Source organism: Coregonus lavaretus (assembly GCF_964263955.1).
Source record: "Coregonus lavaretus genome assembly, chromosome: 34".
Taxonomy (NCBI): domain Eukaryota; kingdom Metazoa; phylum Chordata; class Actinopteri; order Salmoniformes; family Salmonidae; genus Coregonus; species Coregonus lavaretus.
This window is the reverse complement of record NC_140021.1, coordinates 10,147,722-10,165,274: the sequence shown is the minus strand read 5'-3', so window position 1 is coordinate 10,165,274 and position 17,553 is coordinate 10,147,722. Positions and strand designations below refer to the sequence as shown.

The 17,553-nt window shown below is 40.8% G+C and overlaps 2 protein-coding genes across 2 annotated transcripts; both read right to left on the bottom strand.

Moving 5' to 3' along the window:
- Window positions 1–543: 543 nt before the first annotated feature.
- LOC311109093 (protein phosphatase 1 regulatory subunit 42-like) lies at window positions 544–7,942 on the bottom strand (the record flags this gene model as incomplete). The annotated part of the gene is made up of 8 exons (XM_084151897.1): window positions 544–622; window positions 2,751–2,889; window positions 3,151–3,282; window positions 3,466–3,583; window positions 5,418–5,534; window positions 6,835–6,973; window positions 7,522–7,688; window positions 7,811–7,942. The coding sequence occupies 8 exons, from the start codon at window positions 7,940–7,942 to the stop codon at window positions 544–546; spliced, it is 1,023 nt and encodes a 340-aa protein (XP_084008023.1).
- Window positions 7,943–12,405: 4,463 nt separating this feature from the next.
- Window positions 12,406–16,742, bottom strand: LOC311109082 (COP9 signalosome complex subunit 5). The gene is made up of 8 exons (XM_084151887.1): window positions 16,406–16,742; window positions 15,905–16,139; window positions 15,580–15,708; window positions 15,045–15,110; window positions 14,578–14,663; window positions 14,198–14,309; window positions 13,137–13,285; window positions 12,406–12,692 (listed from the first exon to the last, which is right to left on the bottom strand). Exons 1-8 carry the CDS (start codon window positions 16,540–16,542, stop codon window positions 12,602–12,604), a joined length of 1,005 nt encoding a protein of 334 aa, XP_084008013.1. The 5' UTR covers window positions 16,543–16,742; the 3' UTR covers window positions 12,406–12,601.
- Between the last annotated feature and the right edge of the window lie 811 nt (window positions 16,743–17,553).

Genomic DNA, 17,553 nt, shown 5'->3' with positions numbered 1-17,553 from the left:
TAATATCCGACATTGCTTTTATAGGGCAGCTATTGTTCTGTCATAACATTTTAACAAGACTCCAAAGAGTGCAGGTAGTTAAGTACATATATTATGACCATAAAGTGCCTCTACTGCAGTCCATCAGTCCCTGACAGTGACAGACCATAGTGTAGACTCTTTCGTATTGAGCGTGTCAGGCTTCAGGTCCGCTCCTGATGTGTGGTCACAGCAGTGGTAGGTTATGTGCAGTGCTTGACTTGGACTGGAATAGGTGCCGGTACCCATTTTGGGTGCCGGTACTGTTTATATTTAGTTGCAGGAGTTCCACAATACTTTCTAGTTAATATTCTATAAGAGGTGCAGGAGCTCAAGCAGTAAAACATTTTAGATGCTGGTACTCAGCTCCAGTGAGCTCCTGCCCAAGTCAAGCACTGAATATGTGTTATGTGTAAGGTAAGGGTCAGTGGTGAGAGGGTCACCAGAGTGTATGTATGTGTGTGTTAGTGGCTCTGCAATGAGAGCGTCATCAGAGTGTGTGTTAGCAGAGCTGGCATGTCCGTCTCACAGGCCGCAGACTTTAGCAGAGTCGGCCACATCACTAAGCAGCCCCGCACTCACTGGGATCTTCACATTCCGTGGCCTGGGAGAACAGAGAGAGAGCTGACCAGTAAGTGATCATCAGCCTCTTATATATATATATATTTCATATTTGAGTGGGATGTGGTATGAAAAAGTATAAAGCAATTTACACTACCATTCAAAAGTTTGGGGTCACTTAGAAATTTACTTGTTTTCGAAAGAAAAGCAATTTTATTGTCCATTAAAATAACATCAAATTGATCAGACATACAGTGTAGACATCGTTAATGTTGTAAATGGCTATTGTAGCTGGAAACGGCTGATTTTTAATGGAATATCTACAGTACATAGGCGTACAGCCCATTATCAGCAACCATCAGTCCTGTGTTCCAATGGCACGTTGTGTTTGCTAATCCAAGTTTATCATTTTAGAAGGGTAATTGATCATTAGAAAACCTTTTTGCAATTATGTTAGCACAGCTGAAAACTGTTGTGCTGATTAAAGAAGCAATAAAACGGGCCTTCTTGAGACTAATTGAGTATCTGGAGCATCAGCAATTGTGGGTTCGATTACAGGCTCAAAATGGCCAGAAACAAATAACTTTCTTCTGAAACTCATCAGTCTATTCTTGTTCTGAGAAATGAAGGCTATTCCATGCAAGAAATTGCCAAGAAACTGAAGATCTCGTACAACGCTGTGTACTACTCCCTTCACAGAACAGCGCAAACGGTCTCTAACCAGAATAGAAAGAGGAGTGGGAGGCCCCGGTGCACAACTGAGCAAGAGGACAAATACATTAGTGTCTAGTTTGAGAAACAGGCACCTCACAGGTCTTCAACTGGCAGCTTCATTAAATAGTACCCACAAAACACCAGTCTCAACGTCAACAGTGAAGAGGCGACTCCGGGATGCTGACCTTCTAGGCAGAGTTGCAAAGAAAAAGACATATCTCAGACTGCCCATCTTAATCTTTTATTTTTATTGGCCAGTCTGAGATATGGCTTTTTCTTTGCAAGTTCTTTGTTTCTGGCCATTTTGATCCTGTAATCAAACCCACAATTGCTGATGCTCCAGATACTCAACTAGTCTCAAGGAGGCCAGTTTTATTGCTTCTTTAATCAGCACAACAGTTTTCAGCTGTGCTAACATAATTGCAAAAGTTTACAGTTGACAGTTTAGTAATTTAGCAAACGCTCTTATCCAGAGCGACTTCCAATTAGTGAGTGCATACATTTTTCATACTGGCCCCCGTGGGAAAAAAAAGGGTTTTCTAATGATCAATTAGCCTTTTAAAATGATAAACTTAGATTAGCAAACACAATGTGCCATTGGAACACAGGACTGATGGTTGCTGATAATGGGCCTCTGTACGCCTATGTAGATATTCCATAAAAAATCAGCAGTTTCCAGCTACAATAGCCATTTACAACATTAACAATGTTTCTGATCAATTTGATGTTATTTTAATGGACAAAAAAATGATTTTCTTTCGAAAACAAGTCAATTTCTAAGTGACCCCAAACTTTTGAATGGTAGTGTATGTATATTGGCTATTAAAGAGAAAGCCCTGTATGAACTGTTCATATTGTACTGATGGTCAACACCAGGCCGACAGCAGGGAAGGAAACTGTTTATTTGCATGAAAAGAAAGAAGAGCATTTGACAAATAGCAGGCCAATCGTCAAGCATGTATATCAAAATGGAAGGAAACAAGCAGTTAAGTGAAACGTGTTGATGTTAAAATCACTTATTCCAACTAAATACACATTTCTTATTCAAACTGAGATACAATATACATTTGCCTCAAATTTTTGTCTGAATTAAAGAATAAATTAATCAATTATCAGACATGGGTGGGAAGAGCCACTGTATTCTAAATCTGTCATATCGAAAAGTCTAAAAACACTGAATGTTTCCACAATTCTGTGTCCCATATTGATGTATTAAGACTGTCTGTAACAATACATTACCAAATACATTTTTTTGGTATTGATTGTACTGGTGACAGGCACTGACGATATCTTGATCTGAAAACCTTTCCTGCTGCACTGACCACTTTTCCCCCAATTCCACCTACTGTACTTTTTCCCCTTTTAATAAATATGCAACGTCCAGCAAGTATTTTTTTCTAAAAGTGCGTGGAATGAATGTTTCATATGGGTGATAGGACTATAGATTGTTACGGCACCTCATTGCTGCACTGTCCAGTTGTGAGTGTTCTGAGCGGACCTTCCTGCTGGGTCTCCCACACTCCGGAGGATTCCTCTTTCCCAGGACGGTGGCGTAGTTATAGTTGGATGAAGGATGGGGGCCCATGTGGAAGTCTGCTGCAACACAAACAAAGCGAGTCATACAAAGCGAGTCATACATACACGATGTCACAGTTCTAACGATACTTCGGACATACACACAGCAGGACCAAAGTAGGGAGAGCGTGGTTGACCTTGGAGCAAAGTGTGTGAGGCTGTAACATGGGATATGCATGTTTCATAAGTGCAAAGTGAGTGTCTCTTTTAAAATATTTATTTGATATTTGTATATTTCTCTAGCAGAATGATGTAAAAAGATATAACAGTACATTATCTTACCAGTAAAGGGATAGGTGATCTGGCCGGTCATAATTCTTTCATCCTTCAGTTTTTTCTTGGCGTCTTTCGACGCTTTCCAGTTAATCAGGAACTGCCTGGACAACTCATTAATTTCCTTCCCATCAAGTTCGTCTACAAAAACAATATTATCATAGTCTACAATTAAATTAAATCCTGTGTGTTATAGAGCTGAAATATTTTCTGTAATTGTAGAGAATTAGGTCAAAGGCATTAGTTATTGAAACATCATATAATGTAAAATGCATAATACAATTCCTATGATCATTAGGTAGGGGTACAAAACAATTTTCTCACTCAGTCTTTTGCACACAGTTATCAGCCTATCTCTGTACTTGGGTTTGTGGCACACAGGATTCCCACTCAAATCCATTCGATGCAGCTGAGGCCATTGGCTGAACACCAACTCTAAATCCTAAATAGAATACAAGAAAAATACGGAGATACTTATGCTGAACATACTGTACTTCCAAATGTAAAGGTGTCGGACACTATATTGCAGAGGCTCTGTACAGTATTTACAAGACAAAGTGTGGGAAACAAAATGGCACTTTAACCTTTGAGGAAGTGAAAATGGAGCACTCTATAGTATCAATTTATAATGCGTCTACGGACTGTACTTTCAACAATGTATAGGATGTCATATAATTAATGTAATCAACAAACCACTCTCCGGTGGGAAAATCATACTATAAGCTAAAAAAACAACAACACATAATTCAAAGGTAGCACTGCCAAGAGCAAAATCCAAGGGAAAAGGTGTAAACAACACATCAGCTGTTTAAAACAACAACAACAATTAAACAATGGTGTTGTGTGACTAACAAGTTTTCCCTGCGGGCGCCTTCCACGGGCTCTTCCAGCGTGTTGCCTGTCCTGCAGTGTATGTTTATCTAAAGGCACATTAATCCAAGCCTGGAAATATGTATACTCTCTGGACGCGCTCTGATTGTTCATTGCTTTCCTGTCTCGGCCAAAGCGCTTCCACTTTTCCAGCCTGCACTGCAATCAGTTCAGAGGGGACCCCTTCGGCGCAGCACACTCCCAGGCTTTGATAAATGATCGTGTCAGGGCCGTCACTCACAAGGGCCTCGGCGAGGAGCAGCTCAGCGCCAAATTGCATCCCCTGCGGGGGCTCCGAGACCCGGGCTGGATGAGCACTGCGCGGGGCTAAGCTGCTGGGCCCTGGTTCCTCACTGGACTTAATGATGGGCCAGTTATGTCCATCCTCTCTGGTCCTCTCTGCCCCGTGCCGTGTGAACGGCCTCGGTAGATACCAGCCCATTTGTCACCCTGGCTGACTGCCTGTCATAATATATTTTTAAAATCTATAATGCTTCCTCTGGATTCTGCCCCCACTGGGTTGAAGGCGGGATTGATCCTTCATGGTGCTGTCTTTGCAGGATCAATAATGGCAGAGGGGTTGTATAAATTAAAGGAGATATCCACTAAATATGAGAATATGAGAGCTCCCTCTGATTCATGTACCATTACCTGCAGAGGGCTGCTCTGCTCAGTGGAATGGCATTGTGTTGAGTGCCAATGTTACCCATGCTAACGGTGTGCTTTCAATGCTGTGTCCCAAAGTCACATTATAGCGTGGATGAAGAGACATCCTTTTTAAAAGAATTCAACCATCTAGCCTTTCAGATCCATAAAGAGAGAGAAAAAAAGTATTTTCCTCAGAAGTGGAGTCACAGGAACACACAGCAGGTCGTTTTTCAAGGTCAACACAGCGAGCAGAAACCATATCTCTGCTTCAAATGAATCTCCCATCAAGTTCAGTGGTGCTGCTGGGGAGGAGGTATCAAATGCTGTACTCACAGAGAAAGAGAAAAAATCATCCTCCTAAGGAAGGAGAGAAACTTGCGCTTGTTTAAAGCTGTCAGCGAAGGCGGTCCTGGGGGACTAGGCTGCTGATTTGTTGAATAATTCTGACCCTGTGCGAGTCGCAGAGACTGTGAACCTCTGGCGGGATTTGCAGGATTTGGTTCTTTAGCACCCTGCTCTCCATATCATTTCACACATCACTGTTCATGTTACCCTGATCTGCTTATAGTCAGCGTGTTGATTTGAATACACTGCGGCACACACCGTTTCTGTGATGTGGTGTGGGTTCTTTTTCGATCGCACGATACGCTCACAGTTTACACTTTTGTCACATAGGTTAAGAGTAGAGTAAGTGGTGACTGGTATTAGCTAACTCCATCAGTAGCAGTGCTTTCATGAGGAAACGTAGGAGCTCATACCTGCATGTCCTGTAGCTGGTTGTCTGCAGCAAAGAAATGTGTGAGTTTCTTTAGAATGGCAAGATCTCTGACATCATCTAGGTTGTTCTTATTGATATTCAAGACACCTAGAGATTCCTGCAAAGATAAGTGAAACATTTGAAAAACGACTTGAATAATATTTACAACCAGTATATCTTAATGTCCCTTGATTACGTCTGTAAAATGGTTCAACAGATTGCTTTGGTTCTATAATGGTTCTATTAAATACTGCTGTTGAAATGTGATATTGGTCTTAGTTTCAGTTCCTTTAACTAGAGCCATTGATAAAAAGCTGGCGCTCTTACATTTGCACTGCAATTTCTTTAATTATCAAAATAAACAAGAATGTGAGATTTGCAGTTTGTTTACCCAGGGCCTGAGGAGTAAACAGCCCTGGTTGATCTGTGAGACCAGAAAGTGCCACAGAGCTCTCTTTGACATCATCAAACCCAGCACAATACCGCTTTTTACAGGGACCATTGGCCTTATGGAAATCTGAGAGACCTTTGCCAGACAAGCACATAATGCAGGTCGTGAACATATATGGTCTTATTGCTCAAGAGGGTGGAAATGATGACGTTACCGATACAGAGCCACGGGAGATTGATGGTGGAATCTTGGTGCATAACTAGCATTTCAGTTGTCAATTGTGGTGTGAAATGAGCTGAAACAATCTCCTTTACTATAGGATGTGGTTGGTGATGTGGTTGGTGTGTTAAGGCGTCCGCATACTAGGTTGGGTTTGCTCCTAGCAGAACTCGGCTAGGCGAAGCGAACGTCTGTGCCTCGCATACTCCCTTAAAAAAACATTTGCTTGAAAAACAAGAAAAAAGTGCCAATATTACTTTTTGTCCCTCTAAAGATAGCCTAGTAACAACATACAGTTACCCCTTTTACCAAAGAGCACCTTCTGTCTACCAAAATCTACTATTGTGTACCTTAGCAGCGCTTCCCTTCCTTCGTTTTTTCAACAACATACAGTTACACTTCCTCAAAATAGTCATTATTAATCTAAGATAAATCAATGAATCTGTCATTCATTTTGACGTTTTTGGCGATGAGTTCTTAGTCGCGCAAATTTTCATCTAAGATGTTCGGTGCAGTATTTGTCAAGTGAAAAAGTGTGCATGAAAACTAGTAATCTCTCGTTGAATGACAACAAACATGTCATTGAAGAATCCCTACTGTTGCCCAATCACCGACGAAGGGGCGTAGACTTCGGCTACCGAACTTCGGCTTGCCTCAAGAAAAAATGTTGTGTGCTCGAACAGCCGGAAAAAAAACTGCCAAATGCTGCTGAACACCAAAATGAACAAAAACATCACAAAATGTATTCATAATATATGTGCAAAATGTTTAGACTGGGAAGCATACGGTAAGCTTTAGTGTGTCTTACAGCGAGGGAGAGGAGAGTCCTGGGGTCAAAGAGCAGCTTCTCTCCACTGGGCAGTCTCTGGCCCTCCAGGTGGAGCTCCTTCAGATCCCCCAGCTTCTCTAACCCCTCCACCACTGTGATGCTGTTTCCCCCCAGGTACCTGATATGGCACAGAGAGAGACACACACACACACACACACAAACGTAAGAGATACACACGCATGCACGCCAAGACAAAAACACGGACGAATGGAGAAACATGGACACATGCATACAGACAGTCATAGACAGTTTAATGGATCTCCAAAGCTTTACCACAGACATCATACATTTAAAGGGATACTTTGGGATTTTGACAATGAAGCCCTTTATCTACTTCCCCAGAGATAGATGAACTCGTGGATTTTATCTCTTTGTCCAGTATGAAGGAAGTTAGAGTTATTTTCACGAGCCAATGCTAAGTAGCGTTAGCACAGTAACTGGAAGTCTACAGGAACAGCTAGCATGCTAGCTGTTGCCATAGACTTCCAGTCATTGTGCTAACACTAGTTAGAAATTGCACTAACGCTAGTTAGCAACTTCCTTCAAACTGCACGCAGAGACATAAAAATGGTATCATTGAGTTCATCTATCTCCGGGGAAGTAGATTACAGTCTTCAATGCCAAAATCCTAAAGTATCCATTTAAACTGGACAAGCTCCTACTCACAGTTTGGAGAGCTTCTGCAGGCTGGAGAGGTTATCTATGTGAGTGATGTTGTTGTTCTGCATGTACAGGTGAGTGAGGTTGGAGGCAAAGCCCAGGTTGCAGATCTGGCTGATCTGATTGTCGTACAGGTAGAGGACTGTGAGGTTTCTGCACATGGAGAGATCATCCTGCAACAAACAAAGAAGATATCTTTACCATTAGAAGCTAAAAGAGAGAAGCACAGAAACAGAACATAGCTAGCCTATATTAATTTGGGTAACTGTAGTATGTCTTGTGATCTCGTACTTACAATATCCTCTATGTTCTTGTTGGAGAAGTTCAGGTGAGTGAGTTTCTTGAGGTACTTTGGGAGGGAGTAGCTTCTCTTGTTTTTGAAATGGTTGCTGGATTTGGCAATCAGATCTATGGTGAGGCGGACCATGATGGCTCGTCACAGACCCTGCTTCAGAGTGGATCCTTTTCAGCTTCAGCCAAGCGTTTACAGAACAACCACTAGAAACATCTGAACAAGGGAAACACATGAACTATCTGTAAAGAGATGAGTCAGAAGGAAAAAACATATCATTGGAGTTATGCCACAGAAAATGTCTGTCCTATTCAAAAATATATATTTCCCCAATGAAATATTTGTGATTTTAGGTGCTCATTGAAGTAAAGTGGAATATTGCTATGCCTAAATGAAACTGAATGTGTGTAAAAGGAAGCTGATAGCATTTGTCAAAGTCAGCACCGGTAACTGCTGCTAAAAGCATTAGCAGGTCATTCTTATTCTCCCAACTAGCTTTACACCAGACATTACGGATTAGAGGGGCAAAGGTGGGATGACCACTAGATTTGTGGAAATTAGGTCCATCTATTCCCCAAGCAGGCCATCTATTCCCCAAGCAGGCCATCTATTCCCCAAGCAGGGCATCTATTCCCCAAGCAGACCATCTATTCCTCAAGCAGGCCATCTATTCCCCAAGCAGGCCATCTATTCCCCAAGCAAGCCATCTATTCCCCAAGCAGGCCATCTGTTCCCCAAGCAGGCCATCTATTCCCCAAGCAGGCCATCTGTTCCCCAAGCACACCATCTGTTCCCCAAGCAGGCCATCTGTTCCCCAAGCAGGCCATCTATTCCCCAAGCAGGCCATCTATTCCCCAAGCAGGCCATCTATTCCCCAAGCAGGCCATCTGAACAAGGCTTTATTCCTGTTCCACATCTTCCTCAGTTCCAGCGGTACACACACGCACACAGAGCTGAGTGTGACAGCAGGTCTTTCATAAACTTGATCTCAGGGCATGAGGCTGAGTTGACATGGAAGAGTGCCTCTGATCGATTGAGATGAGATCTCCACTCGGCAGCTGCAAGGTCAGTGAAGCCCTCGGGACTGGACGGACAGCAGTTAATCATGTTCAAAACAACTGACACAAGCAGCAGTTAACTTACAGGATAAACACAAAGCCACATTCATTAATTTTCTGTAGCAACTAACGTTAGCTAACTAGCTAACTGTTACTACTACTGTAGCTAACGGTAGGCACAAACATCAAACTAGCAATGCAACTAACTTTAGCCTTTCAACAAAGCTGTCACCAATAGCCAGCAAAAAACAGGCTTTCAAAGTACATATAAATCTACCTACCACTGTAGTATATGCACGTGTCCTTGTAATTTGATGATAAAAGAGACTAATGCTAAAGATGCGGGATGAGATGAGGAGAAAGTTTACCCTTGTGTGTGGATATCCTTGTTGGGAATGGTTGCCATGGGAACAACACAGACGAGCGTGCAAAGAGGACTGCGTAGCTAATCTACATCCTTGCCTTTGCAATAAAAATATATTTTATGCAGCATACTGTTACTTTCCTTTCTCTATTATCCTGGAATAGTAGCAGATTGCTTACTAGTATGCTAATTAACAACCATGGATTTAGTTGAGTTTTTCGAGCATGAGCTGTTTACACCTTGTGTCAATGGTTTACACAAGTGTCAATCAAATTGTGCACCATGTGCAGTTGCAGTCAGAAAGATAGATTGCTATTCTGCTCATTACTAATTACTTACAATGGTTGCCTGTATACACGCATTTAATTATTGTCAACGCTCTGTTATATTTAACTACAAAAACATTTTTTTTCCGATTCTGACAGTTTTGTGAAAAATGACCAAAACACAGGTTGTTATTAATGTGAAAAAAAATGACTGTGCCCCAAAACTTGAGGACATAAATTAATTTCCTTTTTCTTATAGTACATTTCAGTTAAATATGGACCCAAACGTAACTGGATCTAGAACAAACATTGGAATTCACAAAGGAAGTGGTAGATGAATTACATGGCTTTGGCAGAAATTAATTGGCTTTGCAGTGCATTACATTATTGCTGCAGTCAGCATGCAGGTAAGAAAACAAAACATTTCCTTTAGATTGTTCATTTCTCTGCGAACCATAAGTCAACGTAATGAATTTATACATGAATTCATACATATCAATAATTTAATTGATCACAATCAAACTTAGTTGTGTAAATGTATGTAAAATCACCTCGGAATAAATGACAGTTTGAGTCTATCACAGTTTTTGCCATTTGTATCAAGATCTTCCAAATTGTTATATTTGCATCCAAAACATTTGTGAATTGGATTGCATTTCACTCTTTATTACCTTGTCACATCCTCATGAAAAACATATTTTGGGCCAGACTTTTCTGGCTGAGTAAATTAAAAAATCTTGGATAAATATAGAGAAAGCCAGAATTCCTTTCAGCACTTTTCCTTTCTTCAGAAATTGTCAGAAAACGATTCCATTCAAACACCATAAATCATGTGGTCTTTTATGTACATTTCTAATGATCAGCTACTTGTGTGGTATTGTAGACCTCTGAAATAAAAACTGTTTTGCCTTTTCAGTGGTGAAATGTAAAACATTTTATGTCCATGATCCAGGATTATATGAGGTCAAAGGTTAAATTAAGAACAAAGAGTGTGGAATATGTCAAACAGACAAACAGACAGACACACATAAACAGTAAAACAGAGTGAATTTAGTAAAGATCCTGCAGCTACCCCTGAGGTCAGGCCTCTATTGCCTGCAGACTTGTACATGAGGTAACCCGACACCATGTTTATCAGTTTCTCCAACTTTCTGGGCTGAATGCTGTCCCACTTCTCCCCTTCTCTCCAGCCAAGATCACATTGCTCCCAGGAATGATGTGTATAATGTACCAAGCAGGCCGGGGTCACAATGCGATTGGCTCGGTGAGTCTCAGCAGTGACCCGTGCATTGTTATATAATGTCAGGTCCCGGGCTTCCTGCGACTGAATGACTTGCCTCCACTTATGCATGCAGAGCACTTGGCAAGGAGGAAATGTAGTGCTATGGGCCCTTCTTTCCCCCCCAACATAGCTCCCCTCTAGGGCAACGAGTGAGTTCCAACCCCCTTCACTACACCATGCTTGTTGATCGTGTTCTGAGATCCAAAGTAAACAGGGCCTATAAGGGCCCAGTAATAAATAGCTTAATCATAAGCCTTATCAATCCTCTGTTCTCAGAACTTCAGTTCTTTTTTAAAATCAGTATTACATCACCCCTGTTTATTATTCCAATTCATTTTCAATGAATTCACTGAATTCTACTGTTTCATGGACGATTTGGATAATAGTACGCTTAATGAAAATAAATGTTAATTCAGTAACTTACATTGTAATAGTATTGAATGCTTGGCTGTCGGTTGGCTTTCATTGGAATTCACATTTACTAGTTTCCACTGTTAGTGAAGAATATAAATGTTCATCTGGTGCTGATCATAAGATTTACATGCAGGCCAATGTCCAATACGGAACACTGGTCTTATATTTAAATGATCATTTTACAAACCTTGCATTAGGTAAAACCATTACTAAGAAAGCACATTCCATATACTCGTTGAGCATCTAGCCATAACAGTATTTAGCTCTTACCGTAACAGTACTGTAATGCACTTAAAGGTTTGGCAAAACCACTAGCTACAGTGCATTCAATGGACCATGTGAGGGGAAAGCCAATTGTTCACTCTTGTTAATTCCAAAATTCACAAATTGCATTAAACATAATTCAATAAGTTTCCTCTTTCTAAAACACCACATTAGGATACACACTTCACCAATTATAATAATGTAAAAAATCATTACAAGAATTGGTGCCAAAGCCCATGTACATGACAGAATGCCAACCCATTCAATGTGCCCCAAATATGGTTCCCTGCCTCTGCAATGCTGCATCAAAAACATACATTCCACCATTACAATACCACAAGAAAAAAATGTATTATTACATGAAAATGTGCCAGGGCTGCTGTGTAAGGAAAGGCAGACAGTGTCTGCTTTGATGAAGAGCAGACGGGTTGTGTGAATAGACTCCAGTGTGCATGCCTCCTGTTTCTGTGCTGCATCATTGCTGTGGCGCAGCTTGACGACTCTGCGACCCTGAAGGACTGTGTACCATTGAGAGACAACCTGCACCGAGAGCCGCTCCGCGGAGACGTCTCGACCATGCCAGCCAGTGTTTACATTCGAGCCGATGCAGCGGCTTGAGTTTGTTGTTCCATTATGTAATGCTATGACTGGCCAGAGTTGAAATGACTGGCTGACTGGTTGTAGTTTTTGTTATGGAGAAATATGTAACCATGGTCTTTGTTGAAGTGTTAGGTTGTACTCTACTACAGCCAATGCCAAACAGCCATGGGACATGAAAATGGCACAGTGCTGTGTCATGTTGAACCCAAAGGAGCATACCTTTCAAATGTCTGCAAGCATTCAAAAAGAAGAAAAACTACATTAACTAAAGCTGGAAGCAATTCAGTTAAAACAATATGGTTCACCAACCTCAGGAATACTTAAATGAAGTCAAGGAAAGAAAACTTGAATGTAGATACACTGTAACACCACTATTTATTTACGCACACACATAAGTTGAGATCAATCATTCACACTAAAGAAATTAAACTAAGAAACTTTCCTCAGATAATAAGTGACAGATCATTCTGCTAACAATAATCTAAATGCTAAACATACACAGTAATACACACACGAGGGGTGAACTTCACTTGGGCTGTTTCGGGCTTAGTTGGCAGACGTGTTGATTTGATTGAAGAGTTTATCCTTGATGACTTGAGACATCAGACCATGGATTGCCTCAATGGTTGTCTTGCAGCTTGAATAGCCAGGGGAAAAAAGTAAAGTTACGTACAGGTCAGATGAATTAACAGATAGGTGTTGCATTCACGGGAGAAACTCAAGAAATCCCAACTATTGTATAAATAAGCAGACATTGAATAGGTAGGTAGGACATGCCATCAGCTAAAAAAGTAACTAATCATTCCTATCACATCTACACACAAATAATGTGTGATCAAAATAGTTACAAAACATATTGTAATAATACAGATATTGTATAACTTAAAAGTATCCAGTCAGTCAATACCTCCGCCTAAACAAAACATACGGTGATGTATGGTTCTATGTCAAAAAACGATTTACCATGACAATATTAGAGTGTCATGCTATGAATCAATCACTAAATAGCCCGAGGTCTGGGCCTGAATGCCAAATCAATAAGTAAGCCCAAATAAACATGATCTATATTGTGTTGCCTTACCTGTCTCGTGTAGCTTTGGCCAGTTTGTCCTCAGACTTCCTGTCGTGTGTGTCCAGGCCCAGCATGAAGCTTCCTCTTCCCAGCTGAGCCTCCGACTGCTCCAGCTTCTCAGACAGGTCAAACACCTGGCCTGTGGTGTATTCTGAATTCTGGGGACACAAGGACACACACATTGGATTATGTACCTATATGTTATATTGTCATGTACCATGATCAGACGAACACATACGATTAAGTTAATCAAAGCATGTGGAAGCAGTAGCCTATATACCGGTCCGTGTGTGGGCTATCTAAACACACACCTTAACCAGGGAGAATGTTCATGCACAATTTCACCATCACCTATTTTCTTCACCACTACTGAGACATTCAATACAAGTATGCTGAACTTGATAAAGGCTTAAATGGCTTGCCAAGTCGCCGTGAAAAGGGTTCGGTGAAAAGGTTTGCCTAAGGTGAGGCCGTGTTTTCCATGGAGCAGGCAATTAGGAGACAATGACAGGGGCCCAGACTGTGGTAACAGTGTAGTGACTGACAAAGCCCTTCGCCAATGGAGCAGCCGATTCCTGACAACTAGTCAATCCATCTTCATCCAGAATGCCCAGAGTCCACTGTTTGGATAGTCCGCTGCCTTTAGACTGTTTAGCCAGAGCGGCGGCATCCACAATGGGAATTCACTGGGGCTTTCAATCTCTAGAATGTATTGGCGACGAGGGAGATGATCCACAGTGAACGACAGCGACATCTGTATCATCACATCTCCAAAGCATGGATTCTTTGTTTGCAGGTTAACATGGTGGCCTCAGTCATATTAATTAACCCATGTTTGTAAATCTGTACAATGGACTTCAAAAAATAATAAAACAAATAATCCCCCCAACTGGCCATATAAAATGGCTATTAATAACAATCTAAATAAACAGAGGGATTTGTATTCATATGCAAGATCTGCACCTCTACTTCAGCTGCTCCTTGATTCCGTATTGAATTGTTATATATCTAATTGTTGTGTTCTACAAATTGAACATTGCTTGATTAAGAGTTATATTCCAAACACTTACCGTCAGAAGACTTGAAGAGCTCAGAGTGTTGACCCAGTATTTATTCCAGAGGAGCTCCAGTAATTTTCGGTCGAGGGAAGACTTGAAATAAGTCACCTCCAGGGCATAATACCTAAACAAACAAAACCCCACGGCACTTAGTGAATAATTACACAATGTAACTTAAATGAAGAAAATATTACCTTTTATTTACCACAGTGTTACTAAGGCATTATTACATCATAAGGACTTGAACTTGTGCTATAGGCCACATCAACCCTAACACATTTTTTTTTATTTGAAGTAACTTGTCATGTTTACCTAGAAAATTTGCAAGATGATGCTTAAGATTATTTGTGTGCCTAAACATTCTGCCAGTTTAAATGTTCAACAGGACTCACTGTTTGCAGTGCACACCGAAGTCTTCGATCTTGTTCAAGGGAATGGTCTGATACTCAGAGGGTCCTTCATCAGGAGGTTTGTAACCCTGAAAACAACGCAGACAATTTTTAGACTCATTGATACATTTATATTTACAGAGAGGAAATCTTAAAATAGTCTTAAAATATTTTCCCAATCTGATAGAGACACTCAGCTATCCATTAAGGAATTAGCCACTAATAACACATTTTTCAAATGGAGACATTTAACACAAGATTGACAATTAATCATAATATTATTTCTTATACAGTAGATACAAGAAAATCTTAAAAATAAATGTTCCATGTTGTATGGATAATAAATACTGTATAATAAATGATATATTAGGTATTTATGAGTTATTTTATTTTTTCCCCAACTTGTCTAATGTTACATGTAATAGAGCTAAAGACTGAAATAATTGCGAGAAACACATTTTACTCCTTACTTTGGGGTATGTTCTGAAGGCGCCAAGATTTACTTTCCCTGCAGATATGGTGCGAGTGGGGTCGATCTGGGAGGGAACGAGATACAGTAGAACAGGAAAATGCATTCCGAGGTCAGACAGTCTCTAGAGATCACCCCAAGCTGGCCACCAGGAGTGACGTTTTTTTCTTAACCACTGCTGCCAGTGTAGTCAAAGTACACACTTAATTACCCTATGCCCTTGGCACTGCAGCCCTGCGGTTCCAATCAAGTGCAAATAGCATCTACTGTTACAAAAGCCTAATATTTGCCCGTGCCTCTTGGTGAACTACTACCATACATCAACAACCACTAAAGGGATGCCTAAACCTGATTGCACCCCTCTCAGTTACTCATGCATGACCTTGTACCCGCAAAAAGAAAACCAAAGTACTGTATTTAGGAAACAGTCTATTAAAAGGCAAATGGAAATTCGAACATTTTGTATTTTGCGGGTATTGAGCTATTGAACTATGGGCTGAGGTTGGGGCAGGAGGTTGAGCTTTTACTGTACTCACCACCACTGCCACGAAGGGCTCTTGAAACTGCTGGTTGAGCATCTGAGTGCTGACATCGATACCTGACAACCAGCAGCCGTAACCTGGGTGACTGTGGTACCAGCCAATGGCGTTCTCCAGCCGACCAACCTGACAGTTCACAAATGGCAAGGCATCAGCATCAAGTCAATGAAGAGATAGTTCCAACATAGTGTCCAATATGTTACCACTGTGATAAAACAATGGACACAGTTCTCCCTAAAATATCAGATGTTTTGATCAATCCTTTTCTGCAACATTGAGGACGAAAAACATGTCCCTCCCTTCCAGGAGTCAGTCATATTACCTGTTTGGCATTCTCAATGTAGGCAGCCATGTATTCATAAGCCGCAGCCTGGGCGTTGACCCGGGTCTCTGTGCCCTCCACGGGTAAGGCAAAGCTGTCCATGATGTTCATGGTCTCCCCGTCCACTTTCCCCAGCATCAGCCCCATCACCTCCAGGTTGCCCCCGGATCTGGCGTGCATCACCATCTTCAGCAGCGCCAGAGCAGAGATCTTGCAGTACTTAAAGTATTGATGACTACGGGACAGCAATCATAGTAATGTGAATTATGCATAGGGAACAATGACATGCATTTGTTACTGCCAGTTCAGCTAGCTAGCACTACCAGCTAACTAGCTAGCTAGCTTGCAATGTAGGGAGAATTCTCATTGTTGACATGCTAACTAGCTAGCTAGCTAATTTAGCTAGCAGCTAGCTGGTCAAGCTACGTTAACTCAGTCCAACAAAGAACTAGCAAGCAGTTGCAAAGAAAAGCAACTGACAATCTATAAATATATACTTACTCCTTTGTCCATGGCTTCGCAGCAAGGATTTCTTGTTGTTGTTTTTTGTCATATTTATAGATTTCATCTATGCTCTGAACTTCCTGCATACTGTTTTGTAGCTCCCATGTTTTCTGTGCCATGCTACTCCCTGCCATTTTGACAAACTAGTTTCAATACCTCTCTAAAATATAAAGTAATACTAGAGAAAAAAACTAGAGAGAAAACTAGAGTGTTATCAAACGCTTAATATTTCAAAAACCTCTAGCTAGCTAATAATAACATCATCAAAAAACGGTATCTCTTGCTCATCTACTTGTTCAGGGAGCCATGACACTGGTCTGTACCATGCTGTGGTAAAGGAGGACATACACATTTTAAAATCAAAATATAAGGTGACCGTATTATTTTTGTTAAGTTAATGATGATAGCTACATAGGAAACTATCAAATTAAGCCAGAAATGCATGGCCTTTAACAGATAAACTCATGCTTTTATTCACCAACAGCTCAAAAACACCCATTAACGTGATGGTTTAGTCCAAACAACACAGCAGACGACGTGATACAAATCGAAATGCTGACATCTTCTGGGGAATGTGTGAAATGCAGACGCTTTTTACTGATTTGTTATTTGGAAACAAAGTAATTAGTACATTTAATTTAGTTTTGAAAGTTAAATAATGTCAATTTGTTAATATTGTTAGAGTTGCGAAGCAAATTTTTTGATTCTTAAAAACAACCTGATAAAAAACGTATTGAAGTTATTGTGGCAGTGCGAAGTCTCGCGACCCTGCTGCATTAGCAGCACCACTTGATGCACATTCATTCAACAGCGCACTTCATCATTCTTTGTTTGCCACAAAGACTGTTCATGCGGTAAGCTACCATGTTGGTTTGGGTTAATATTTCCCTAAACGTGTTGCATTATAATTATTTTACGTTTTGGGACAAGTTTCTAACATTCGCAAGGACTGTAACTAAAGTTAATCAGCTAGCTTTGTGTATCGTGGTTGCCTAACAACGGAAAGATAGATGCTCTGAGCCTAGCTTTTTTTAATTTCTCATTTCGAGCATCAAACAAACTGTTCAGCTTTTACTGTTCGTTCAAAGGTTTATATTTGAACAATATATTGTTGATTGACAGCCTGCCTGTATTTGTATTTTATG

Excerpts from the sequence above, each read along its gene's own strand:
- LOC311109082 (XM_084151887.1), bottom strand. The coding sequence starts at position 16,542 with ATGGCAGGGAGTAGCATGGCACAGAAAACATGGGAGCTACAAAACAGT. Across the intron at positions 13,286-14,197 it reads GCTCTTCAAGTCTTCTGACG|AATTCAGAATACACCACAGG; the intron begins GTAAGTGTTTGG and ends TTGTGTCCCCAG. Across the intron at positions 12,693-13,136 it reads GCCAAAGCTACACGAGACAG|CTGCAAGACAACCATTGAGG; the intron begins GTAAGGCAACAC and ends TGGCTATTCAAG.